This window comes from Lynx canadensis, chromosome D3 (assembly GCF_007474595.2).
Source record: "Lynx canadensis isolate LIC74 chromosome D3, mLynCan4.pri.v2, whole genome shotgun sequence".
NCBI classification, from domain to species: Eukaryota; Metazoa; Chordata; class Mammalia; order Carnivora; family Felidae; genus Lynx; species Lynx canadensis.
Genome location: NC_044314.2, coordinates 28,099,980 through 28,112,687, shown reverse-complemented (window position 1 = coordinate 28,112,687; position 12,708 = coordinate 28,099,980). Strand labels below are relative to the sequence as shown.

Below are 12,708 nucleotides of genomic sequence, written 5' to 3'. Positions count from 1 at the left end.
TAAATAAACGTTAAAAAAAAATGTAAAAAAAGAAAATACCAGGTATTCTATTGCCTGACTTTTCTAGAGTGAGCTGTATGGTTCTGCCATCTTCATGGATTTTCACAATATATGATTTTAGGGGTGCTTGGGTGGTACAGTCAGTTAAGCACCCGACTCTTAATATCTGCTCAGGTCATGATCTCACGGTCGTGAGATACAGCCCGGCATGGACTCCATGCTGAGTATGGAGCCTGCTTAGGATTCTCTCTCTCCCTCTTTCTGCCCCTCCACCCCTCCCAAAATAAATAAACATCTAAAATTAATTAATTAAGTAATTAACTTAAAGCATCCTTGTTTATTTAATTAGAAATTTTTAATGGTTTTATTGATTGATTGATTGATTGATAAAGTAGGCTCCCTGCCTAGCATGGAACCCAACATGAGGCTTGAATTCATGACCCTGAGATCAAGACCTGAGCTAAGGTCAAGAGTCAGACACTTAACCAATTGAGCCATCCAGGCGCTCCTTTAATAGTTTCAAATTTTAAAAAATTACAACTAAGCCTGGGTGGCTTAGTAGGTTAAGCGTCCGACTTTGGCTCAGGTCATGATCTCAGAGTTTGTGAGTTTGAGTCTCATGTCAGGCGCTGCGCTGTCAGCTCAGAGCCTAGAGCCTACTTCCGATTTTGTGTCTCCCTCTCTCTCTGCCTTCCCTTGCTCTCTCTCTCTCTCCAAAACAAATTAACATTTAAAAAAATGCAACTCTAAAGCTAACCAACAACTCCTCTTATCGAAATCTCCTTTTTGTTAAAATAGGAGATTTGTAGCGCAGGTAAAGAAAAAACAATGTCAGCCACTTCTACTCAGGATGAGGTTTTCATTAATACTGAAATGTAGATGCTATTTATTCTGTAATAAAATATGTATAAAGCTTAACATTCTGGGGCCACCTGGGTGGCTCAGTCAGCTGAGCATCCGACTCTTGATTTCAGCTCAGGTCATGATCCCATGATAGAGCCCTGCATTGGGCTCCACACTGAGCATGGAACCTGCTTAAGATTCTCTCTCTCTTCCTCTCCCCCACTCACACGCTCTCTCTCTCCCTAAAGTAAAAATAAAATAATAAAATATAAAATAAAAACTGGACATTCTGATTACATTTAGGAAGTAGTAAATGATAAATACAAAAATTAAGTACAAAATTATCAAGTAGTCGTACAGATAGTGGTTATTCTAAATTTTAGATATAATCATTATTTTGCTTTGACTAGATGATGAAATCTATAGATATTTCACCAGAAAAATCCATAAATGAGCATGCATCATACACATTTATACCAAGTTTTGAATACACCAAATCTTTTTTCCTTTAGAATACATTTTTTAATGTTTATTTATTTATTCTTGGATGGGGAGGGGCAGAAAGAGAAGGAGACAAAGAATCCCAAGCAGGCTCTTCACTGTCAGAGTAGAGCACAATGTGGGACTCAAACCTACTTACCAACTGTGAGTTCATGACCTGATCCGAAATCAAGAGTTGGATGCCTAACCGACTGAGCCACCCAGGAGACCCACGTTAGAATACATTTTAACTATATGTTCTTATCTATACACGTGTTATATTTTTAGGCCTTTGCATAATGGGTATCTGATAGACCAACCTCTGAACTCTGCATTCACTATGTAAGTCTGATCTGTGAAAAAGCTTGCTTATTTGTGGAAAAAAAATTTTTTTAATAAAAAATAAAACAAACAAAACCCCTGATATGCTTGAGCATTAAAAAAAAAGTCTCTGATAAAGTTGAATAATGCAAACAAAAACAAAAACAAAAAAACAAACAAACAAAAAAGTCCAGGAAAAGCATGAATGGAGATGTAATCATAGTATACAATTTATTTTTAAGTAAACAACCTTTTTATGCTGACAACCTAAATAGTGATTATTGATTTCAAAACAGTGATATTTATTTTCAGTGGTTCAGGAGAAAATATATCTATTAAGAGAAAGAAAGAGAGACAAGCAGATGGGGTTTAAAACTGGAGAATCTGGAGTGCCTGGGTGGCTCAGTCAGTTGAGCATCTCACTTTTGATTTGGGCTCAGGTCACGATCCCAGGGTCGTGGGACTGAGTCCTGCTTTGGGCTGTGCACTGAGCATGAAGCCTGCTTGGGATTCTCTCCCCCCACCCCCACCTCTCTCTCTCTCTCTCTCTCTCTCTCTCTCTCTCTCTCTCTTCCTCTGCCCCTCTCTTGCTCACACATGCGTTCTCTCTGTCAAAAATAAATACATTTTTAAAAAACAAAAAAATTAAAAAGACTGGAGAATCTGAGTGAAGAGTATATGGAAATTCTTCATACTCTCGAGATTTCTGTAACTTTAAAATTGTTTCTAGGGGCGCCTGGGTGGGATTCTCTCTTTCCTTCTCTCTGTGCCCCTCTCCCCCTCTCAAAATAAATACACTTAAAAATTTGTTTCTAAATAAAAAGTTAAAATTAGTGATATAATTTTACAGGGAAATAGAGGTGATGACATAAGAAGGCTAAATCCTTGATTAGAGCGGTAAGTCAATAGATAATTTTAAAGCTGCGCTGTCAAGAAAAAGCTGTATAAATACATTATTTTGTAAAGTGGTGACAAGTTTCTGCACAATGATGTTGAGAAAAGCTGTAATTTTTTATTTTCCTTAAAGAGAGGTCCCGTGCCTCTCATTAAATTTTTAAGAAGATAGGGGCGCCTGGGTGGCTCAGTTGGTTGAGCATCCGACTTCAGCTCAGGTCATGATCTCGCGGTCTGTGAGTTCGAGCCCCACATTGGGCTCTGTGCTGACAGCTCAGAGCCTGGAGCCTGCTTCGGATTCTGTGCCTCCCCCTCTCTCTGCCCCTCCCCTGCTCATGTGCGCGTACGGGCGCGCGCGCGCTCTCTCTGTGTCAAAAATAAACATTAAAAAAATTTTTTTAAATTTTTTTAAGAAGATAAAACAAGAAAAAAGGATTTTGATAATTATTTTAAAGATAGATCCCACTGGCTGCTCTAAGAAGAATGAATTCAAGAAGGGTAATTGTCAATAACTTTACCTTGCCTTTTGCCACTAGGCAAAACAATAGAAAATAGCCCTGTGGTATGTTTCTAGGGACGGGTTCCCAAGAGAGAGTATTAAAGACGTAAAGCAGCACCCTGAACATTGTAGAAACTAGCACATGGAGTCCGCATGAAGGGTCTATGTGATAACCTGGTTTTTCTGCTTATTTAAGAAAAAAAAAGGGGGCGCCTGGGTGGCTCAGTCAGTTGGGCGTCCAACTTTGGCTCAGGTCATGATCTCATGGTCTGTGAGTTCAAGCCCCACATCAGGCTCTGTGCTGACAGCTCAGAGCCTAGAGCCTGCTTTGGAGTCTGTGTCTCCCTCTCTCTCTGCCCCTCCCCTGCTCATGCTCTGTCTCTCTCTATCTCTCAAAAATAAATAAACATTGGGGTGCCTGGGTGACTCGGTCGGTTAAGAGCCCAACTTTAGTTCAGGTCATGATCTAGCAGTCCGTGAGTTCAAGCCCCGCATCAGGCTCTGTGCTGACAGCTCAGAGCTTAGAGCCTGCTTTGGATTCTGTGTCTCCCTCTCTCTCTACCCCTCCCCTGCTCATGCTCTGTCTCTCTGTGTCTCTCAAAATTAAATAAACCTTGAAAAAAAATTTTTTTAATAAAAAAAAAGAAAAAAAAGCAGCTTCCCATAGTGATGTAGGTCACCATACAGAGAAAAGTCACTGAGCAAAGCCCAATATGGCACCTGCCCACGTTCCAGTAAGGCCCCAGAATGACGAGATTCCACACTGGCCGAAGATCTGGAGCAGAGGGACAGCCCTGGGTCCACAGTAAGACAATGAGCAAATTTAAACAGCCCCAAGACTTCCCCTGGTCACTCTGCAGGCAGAACAGAGAGCCCCCACCTACTGCGGGTGCAGAAGGTCACAGAGGAGGGCTGGGACAGAGACTAGGAAGCTGGTCTAGACCAAGAGCTTTGAGAAGCAGAAAGCCCTGGTCAAAATAAGGATCTAGACAATGTACAGAGGTAGGTTGGGCCTCACACCCAAGTGAGGAGCATGAGAATCTCCTAGGGTGGGAGGACTTCTACCTCTGCTGGAACAGGTTCTATATCACATGTGCCTGTCCATATCTGGAAGACACTGATCGTGTCAAAGACTGGGATTTTTCCTCTACTGTGTCCTAGCTGCTTCCCTGGAGTTCTGGAATCCACACCCATGGTCACTCTTATTCTGACAAGGTAGTATTTACATTAACGTGATAAATTACACAGCACTGCTTAACCACGCAGCCACAGACCAGGTACGCACAGGGAAGAGTGGGAAAGAAACAACCCCCCTGGGTGCTTCACATCGGGCAAACTCAGTTGGGGACCATTATTTATTTATTTTTTTTAGTGTTTTATTTATTTTTGAGAGAGAGAGCATATGCAAGTGAGGGAGAGGCAGCAGAGAGAGGGGGACAGAGGATCAGAAGCAGGCTCTGTGCTGACAGCAGCGAGACCCGAGGTGGGGCTCAAACTCGCTAACCGTGACATTATGACCTGAGCCTAAGTCGGCACTCAACCGACTTGAGCCACCCAGGGCCCCTTGGGACCGTCCCATTTTGAAAGAGCACCGAGTAGGGGCGCCTGGGTGGCTCAGTCGGTTAAGCTCTGACTGCTGTCTCTCCCTCTCTCTGCTCCTTCCTGTTTACATTCCCTCTTTCTCCAAATAAATTAACTTAAAAAATGTTTTGAAAAATTAGTAAAGAACACTGAGTACTCCCTTTCAAACAGATCCATGGAAAGTATTTCCATGGGTCATTTGAGTAAGATTACATACAAAGTATGTACTGACTCATACCTTTTCCGGAACACCTACTTAATTTGACCACAGGCCTTTCCACTTCTATGGAACATTTCTCTCTTGGGCATGTGACAGCCCTTTCCTGGTTGTGTCCCTACATCCCTGTCTTTATTTCTCTGTCCTTTCTCCTCTCCTGCCTAAACAAAGGTATTCTTCAAGAGTGCTTCCTTGGGAACTTCCTGTCTTTTCATTCTTTCTCCTGTCTTTTCATTCTTTCTCCTCGAGTGACTGTCAACTGTCTTTAATTGTCACCTCTGTGCTGCCTTTAATTGTCACCTCTGTGCTGATAGTAGTAACAGCTGACAATCACAGGTACTCACCAGGCACTGTGCTAATCTCGGTACTAAACTCTGATGGGGTAGCCGCTATTAGTATCTCATTTTTATGGGACTGAGGAAGGAAAACTGAGGCTTGGTGGCGGGGCGGGAGGAGGGAGGTTGAAGTAACCTGCCACCTAAAGTCGCACACGGCTGGTAAGGGGCGCGACGGGGATTCGAACCCGGCCACTCCACCTCAGAGCCTCCACTGGTAACCAATGCCTTTCTGTACTTCATGCTGTTCTCTGTATTCTCTCACCTGGACAGCTTGCAAGGGGCCAGAGCCATCTCCTCCAGACCAGCTCCTCGAACCCAGAATGCCAACCACGGTCTACTACCACAGCACCCTGCAGGTGCCCATTGTCAGCCCGTTGACCACCAGACATCAGAGAACACTCACTGCCGTGTTTGCATTGGTTACTGAAACAAAATAGCTCCAAACCCTGCTGCCTCACACATCTGTCCCCTTTCCAGGACCCTCCCCTTCCCAACACCTCCCCATACCCACCAGTCCTGGCATGGTGCTGGGGGGTGGGGGGGGGCAAGGGCTGGGTTGGCTGCTGGCCTTGGTCCTCACCATTGCTACCCCTGTGGTTAAATATTGTTAATATTGGCTCTGCCTCTTCCTCCTCCTCCTCCCTCTCTCCCCACAAACCAGTTCCTCCTCCTGACTTCCTTATCTCTGGGCCCGCATCTCATTCTCCAGTTCATATTACAAGGAGCCTCCTCTGAGCCCTCCTACCCTTTCCCCTACTGCTCACCTTCAATGGTTGTCTTGCCCTGTGGCTTTGACCTCTTCTTCCCCCTGCTACTCCTCCCTCATCTCCTCCTTTCTCCTCCGTATGGTCTCCACCCTAGACCCCCTGGCCCAGTTTCCGTGGCCCCTGCTGGACTCTTCTTACCTCCACCCCTTCCTCCTCCACAAACTTGAAGCCAAAGCCTGCTCTCCATACCTTGATTCCTCATGGGAATATACCTTCCAACCAAGGTGGTGGCCTTACTCTGCAAATGCCACCTCAGTTAGAAATCCTTATACAGGAAAAGTATTTCATAAATATTTATTAAATTCAGTCACTGATACCCACTTGTGCTTCCAAAGTTTTCTACTGTATCTGATCACAACCTTCTCGTCCTTGAAATATGAAAGTTACTCCCCTCTGTACTAACCACAGCCTTGCCTCCTCTATGCCCTGAGTGGGTGGAGGCATCACAGGAAGCCTCCAGCAGGTTCCTTTCTGCTCCTTTGCCCCCAGGCCTAGCCAACAATCCCGTCTGCCTGATTCCTGAGCATTCACAGGTAAGGCAGCATTCAATGCTGAGGGCTCAGCTGATGGTGACACCCAGTACCTACCCTCCAGGAGCTCATGATTGGAGCAGGGGGAGAAAGATATTCACACAGAAGGTCAAATGATGACCCACCATCTACTTTTGGGAGTACCAAAGGACCCATGCAGACAGCAGTGCTGGGACAATCTTGCTGGGCCCCAGCCTCACTGAGGCACTCACAGAGCATTTGGTCTGTGCAGAGACCTACTCCACTATTTAACAGCTCTAGCAGCTTGGGATTGTTGGTTAACAATCTGACACTCGGTTTTCTCATCTGTAAAATGAGATAGTAAGCAAGCTACCTCACAGGGTAGTTGTGAGGCTGAAATGAGTAGTGTGTGTAAAGCATTTAGAACAGGTGTTCGGCGGTGCACAGTAATGTCAGCTATTATTGTTTCTATTATTTGACACAAAGTATACAGAAAATTAGAGGTGAAAGATACCTTTGCAAACTATCTCTCAGGATCTCAGATACCTTCCGAAAGTATAAGGCCAGAGGAGGGGGGAAGGTATAAACAGAGGGTTCTTTCCCCGCTGACCTTTACCCAACCCAGAGTTCATTTCTGCCCCTGGCCCTAACCACTCCGGCAAGTATTTATCGGTGGGGTGGTGGCGTGGAGCCCTGTGAGGACAGAGGCTGCGGCTCTCACCCAGTCCCAGGCCCCTTGGGCGATACAGATGCACTTACTCAGTCATCAACTATTTGCTGAGCACCCACCCCACATCAGCTGTGTAAGGGGCACCGGCCCTGAAAACTGCACAGTAGCTGTCCCAAGAGGCTCATGCGCTTGCAGTCTCCCCAGTTCAAAACCACAGGCTGACAAATGCTACGAAGGAACAGAATGGTGACATGTGAACTAGTGATAGGGCCTGTTGGGCACAATCAGGAAAGGCCTCCCTGAGGAGGTGACATTTGGGCTGAGATATGACAACTGGTGTCACACTGTGAGGTGGGGGAAGGCAGTCTCTCTGCCCTACTTTTTTTTCCCCACAGTGACAATACCTGCTATGGGACCTGCAGGGGAACTTCAAAAACTTCAGGAAGGGGGGGGGGGGGAGCAATGGAGGCACGCAGGGTCCGAAGTAAGGAGTCGGGAGGTGTGCTGGCCTAAAAGGATGAGGGCAGTTCCTCTGAAAGAGGGCTTACAGGCCCTTGAGGGGCCCCTGAGGAGTGACAGGACTGAGGGAAGAGGACCGGACGGAGGAAGGGAGACAGGCAGCCCTTGGACGCCGCCAGCAGCTCTGGGCAAAGACCTGGGGAGGGGGCTCCGGGGAGGGGGCTCCGGGAACAGGGCAAAGTCTCTGCGGGGAAGGGCGGGCGCCGACTGGGCCCGGACAGACCTGGAGACGACGACGATCCCCGGGGGGGGGGGGGGGGTGCCTGCAGCGGTCAGCTCGCGAAGCTCACCCAGGTCCGCCCCAGACCTGCGCCTGGCACAGCCTCAGGGGCACCGGACGCTCTCTCCGGCCGTGCCGCTCCTCGCCGGAGTCTCCGGATCCTCGGCTGTGAGACTGGGGGACCCGCGCCGCTGGGGCCCGGGGGGCAGAGGCGCGGGGGACTCCACCCGGGCGACTCGAGGGCGCCGGCAGGCTGGGGGCCGGGCAGAGAGGGGACACGGCAGCGGGACAGGTCCCCAGGAGGCGCCGACTTACCCAGAAGTTCGCCTTGAACAGTGCGCCCGTCATGGCCAGCGCGCGTCGCAGGGGGCCGAGTGGAGCGGGGGCGACGGGCAGGCGCGGGGAGGCCGGAGGGTGGCAGCCTGCGGTGGGGCGGCCCAGCTGGAGAGTCTCCGGGCCGCGGGGAGGCCGCCCCGGGTCCTAAACCACGCCCGACCGCACCCGCCCAGGACACACTCCTCCTCCTCCTCCTCCTCCTCCGCCGCCGCCGCCGCTGCCACCACCTCCTCCGCCTCGCGGTCACTAGTGTTCAGCGCCCACGCGCGCGCCCGGGTAGAGCCCCGCCGCGTCCCGCAGCCGGCAATCTGGGAGCCGGGAATTGTCCCCTCATGCAGGAAGCCTTCAAGGATTGCAAGGAACTGGTCCGGCCGCCTTGCCGAATTCGGCTCCCTTCCCGCCGACGTGCTCCCTCCTCCCCCAGTAGAATTCCTCCCGGAGAAATCTTGGCCCGGCAGGATGCTGGATAGAGGTCTCGGGGACCTGATCGGAGTGTGGTCTCGGGGACCGGTGTCAGCTCCGCAGAGCTCGAGGACTGACAATGCTAGCGGTCACGTGAGGTGCAAACGCTTCAGGGAGTCCTGAGTACATTCCAGATGCACCCGCTACAGATCAGCCCCCTGGACAGGTTTTAGCTTAGAAGTCAAGAAAGGTCATTGATGCTGTCAGCCCTAGATTCTTTGTCCCTTAGCGGGGCCCTTTCAACGCCTCCAAGAGCTTAGCTCCTCTCCGACCTCCTCCTCATTCTCAAGACCCAAGACCCTTTTCCAGCAAGCCCACTCCAGCAGCAGCCCAAAGCCTCCTTCCTCTCCATGCACTCTCCCTCCCTAAGGACACTCCATAACCCCAGGACAAGTCAGACCTATCTCTCCAGTAATACGGCGCTTTGGAACAAAGCGTGATGCTTTGCATGATGCTACAGGCCTTGAGCCAAAATTGTGGCAGACAGAGAGGCTTGAAAGTCTTGCCCAAGATCCCAGGGTATTAAACAGGTGAAGAACTGGGTTGAGTTCTACACTTCTAAATAGGGCCAAGGTCAAAAAGGGATGTCACTCCTGGAGCAAATCCACCCTGGGCAAAGAGTAGGTGCTCAAGGAGGGGAAGATGAAGGTCAAGGGTACCAAGACCAAGTGCTGATGACCACCTATAACCACAGGCCTGGAAAGGCAAGCATTTGCCTCTCGAGCAGGTTCTACCTCTGTCCAGACACAGTGAAAGGGCAATTCTGGGAGGATTTGAAGGACGGCTAAAAGGTTCTGCCTGGTAATATCACCTGGGTTCCACTGTAATGAAATTCCACCAGCAGAGTTACCTACAATAGAAAGATGAAAAGATTGCCTCCAGCTCTGGGTCACTCCAAGGCCATGCATCCATTCATCCGGCTGTTCATCTCTTTGGAAAGCAGTGAGGTTAGAAGGAAGGGGAGTCTGGCAACACCATCAGGAGACAGGAGAGGCCTCAGTGGACACCAGGAGGAAGGCTAAACTGCAGGAGAGGTAAGAAATAGCACCCACTGGGGAGATGAAAGAGGCTGAAGAAAGATAGCACCAAGATGCTTCCTGAAAGTTTTTAATATTTTGGAGCAGATACTTTATTATGTGTTTATTTATTTACTTTGAGAGAGAGAGAGTGTGCACAAGCAGGGGAGAGGGACAGAGGGAGAGAGAGAATCTAAAGTAGGCTCTACACTCAGCACCAAGCCCCATGCAAGATCCCACCACTGTGAGATCATGAACTGACCTGAAATTAAGTTGGTTGCTCAACTGACCAAGCCACTCAGGCGCCCCAGGGCAGATATTTTGGACATAATTCTACTTGTCTAAGTTTTAACTTTTAATGCATGTACTTTTTAAGTCTTAGAAAGTCTTCCAAACTGTCATGGTGCATAATGCTTGAGTTTCACCACCTAGATTCCAAAGATCCCTGAATTTTAACTCTCTTCTACCACCTGGTGGCAGGATTGAAAATTGCAAATGCTTCACACTGACGGAAAATACAGTAAAACCGTGGGTTGCCAGTAACTTGTTCTGCTAGTGTTGCACAAGAGAAGCAAACATTTCTAATAAATTTTAACTTGATAAATGAGTGATGTCTTCAATATGAGTAGTATGTGATGCCAAACCACATTATTATAACTCTCTCTCTCTCTCTCTCTCTCTCTCTCTCTCTCTACAGGATTGCGGGTGATAGTCTCCCATGCTCAGATGCTCAGTCTCAGCCCGCGGTGTGTGGCAGAAATAGGTGATTTTTCAGAATGTTGGAAAGTGCCCACAATTGACACTAGTGTATTTTTTAATCACTTCAAAGCACCTATGAACGGTCCTTTGGTTTTCCATACAAGAATAAGCTTAGGAATGCTTTGCTTCATTCTAGGTTTAGGCTGCCTGCAGATACAGACCCTTTCCTCTGCTGCCTTATTGCCAATTACATTAAATATAATATAAGACAAGAATTTATTAATAATTTACTGTAGTCAACATCCGTGCAAGTGTATACAATGGCCCCCATGCAGAAGAAGATTCCATGGAGCCAATAGGTAGTAGTAATTCTGTTAGTGATAGTGAAAGTTATCCTACACAGTAACCCTCCTCTCCTTCGTCTCCCTCACACCAGCCATGAAGATTTTCAAAGGTAAATGCAGGTTAGTTTATTTCTTTATATTTTATATTTATTATTTTGTATTTATCACAAAATCATCTGCGTTTCCATTATTTCTTAATGGAAAATTTCTTACTGGGAAATTTACAAGTGCTTTGGAATACAAGCATGTTTCTGGAATGAATTATGCTTGCAAACCAAGGATTTACTGTATTACTCTTTCATTCCTCAAACTTATTAAAGTCATCTCCTGGACAAGGTGTTGTGAGTAAAAAGACAAGTAAAATGTGTACTATATCTAAGGGTCTACAGCCAATTGGAGAGATTTTACTGACAAAGTTAAATAATATTGCTGTAGCAATTTTGAAATGAAATGATCAACACTTAAAAAATAAATGATCATTACTTTTAAGATAGCTGCTGTTAATATTTTGGCATAATCTCTTCCAATAATACACATTTGTTATACATAAAATTTTGAATCTTGCTTTTTAACTTAACATTTCAGAAGTACTTTCTAAAGTCATTAAATGCATTTTTCCTAACAAAAAGTTTGATAGTACACAGTAGTGGCCAAACAGACTCTTGCACGTAAAACTTGAAAATCCTTGTGAAGAGAATTTGATCATGTTACCAAAATTTAAAATACACTTATATCTTGGGGCACCTGGGTGGCTCTCTCTCAAAAATAAATAAGCTTTTAAAAGACAAAAAACAGGGGCGCCTGAGTGGCTCAGTTGGTTAGGCATCTGACTTCGGCTCAGGTCATGATCTCACGGTTTTTGCATTTGAGCCCCGCATCGGGCTCTGTGCTGACAACTCAGAGCCTGGAGCCTGCTTTGGATTCTGTGTCTCCTTCTCTCTCTGTCCCTCCCCTGCTCCCACTCTGTCTATCTCTCTCTCAAAAATAAATAAACATTAAAAAAAATTAAAACACTGCTTTCTTCGCGTCTCTCCTCTCCTCACAATGCTACCAAGTTTCCCTATTGCCCATCGGAATGAAGTCCCAAACACCTCTGCCTGACTTTCAAGAACTTCCTGGCTCTGCTCTGCTCTGACCTTTCTGATCTCCTTGCCCAGATTCCTGCCCTCCCCCCAACCAATGCAAGGCCATCAGCTCTTCCCAGTCTTGCCACGCCATCTTTGCTCACACTTTACCAGCCACCTGCTACTGTTCCTCCTGCTAAAGTTCCACGACATCAAAAACAAATAAAATAAAATAAATAAAAATAAAGTTCCACGACATCACACTTCCCCAACTTCTCCAGCCCTTGTCTTCTCACTTCTTGAATCTCTGGAACTTGTCACCCATATCACACACATAAGCCCTTAATCATGTATTACTTATATCCTTATGTTTTCTAATTTCTGTTCCTTTTGGATATCTTACCTCCCCAAGAAGATTGCAAAGCACCTCAAGGTAAGACTGATATTCTCTTGGGCTCCTGGGTGACTCGGTCAGTTAAGCATCTGACTTCAGCTCAGGTCATGATCTCATGGTTCGTGAGTTCGAGTCTTACATCGGGTGAGCTCAAGCCCCACTTCAGGTGAGCTTGTGCCCTGCTTTGGGTGAGCCCTGTTTCTCTCCCTCTCTCTTTCCCTCTCTCTCTCCCTCTCACATTCTCCCTCTCTCTGCCCCTTGTGGGATTCTCTCTCTCTCCCTGTCTCTTCCCCTCACTCACTTGCACCCTCTCTCTCTCTCTCTGTGTCATTGTCATTAGACAATGATGGACCCAGCCAGGGGATTCAATGAACTCTCTCTGATCATCAGCACTAACAATTTTTCTTTCAGTTCCCATAGTCTGTTCCCTCCATTCCAAGAAGCAGGGGGAAAACCTGGTGGGAGTACTGGCCAAGTAGCTAAAGCCAGATGGGATCCCTGGACCAGAACCTGGCCAAGCAGCAGCCAGGGTCTGAAAGCACCAGAGGGCAGG

The 12,708-nt window shown here is 47.1% G+C and overlaps 1 protein-coding gene across 1 annotated transcript in view; it reads right to left on the bottom strand.

Annotated features, from left to right (window-relative positions):
• PSTPIP2 (proline-serine-threonine phosphatase interacting protein 2) overlaps positions 1-8,317 on the bottom strand; it is a 78,745-nt gene extending 70,428 nt beyond the window's left edge. Inside the window, exon 1 of the mRNA XM_030336498.1 lies at positions 8,156-8,317. Within this exon, the coding sequence (XP_030192358.1) occupies positions 8,156-8,188 (33 nt within the window). The 5' untranslated portion in view covers positions 8,189-8,317. The remainder of the gene's footprint in view (positions 1-8,155) is intronic.
• Positions 8,318-12,708: the final 4,391 nt, after the last annotated feature.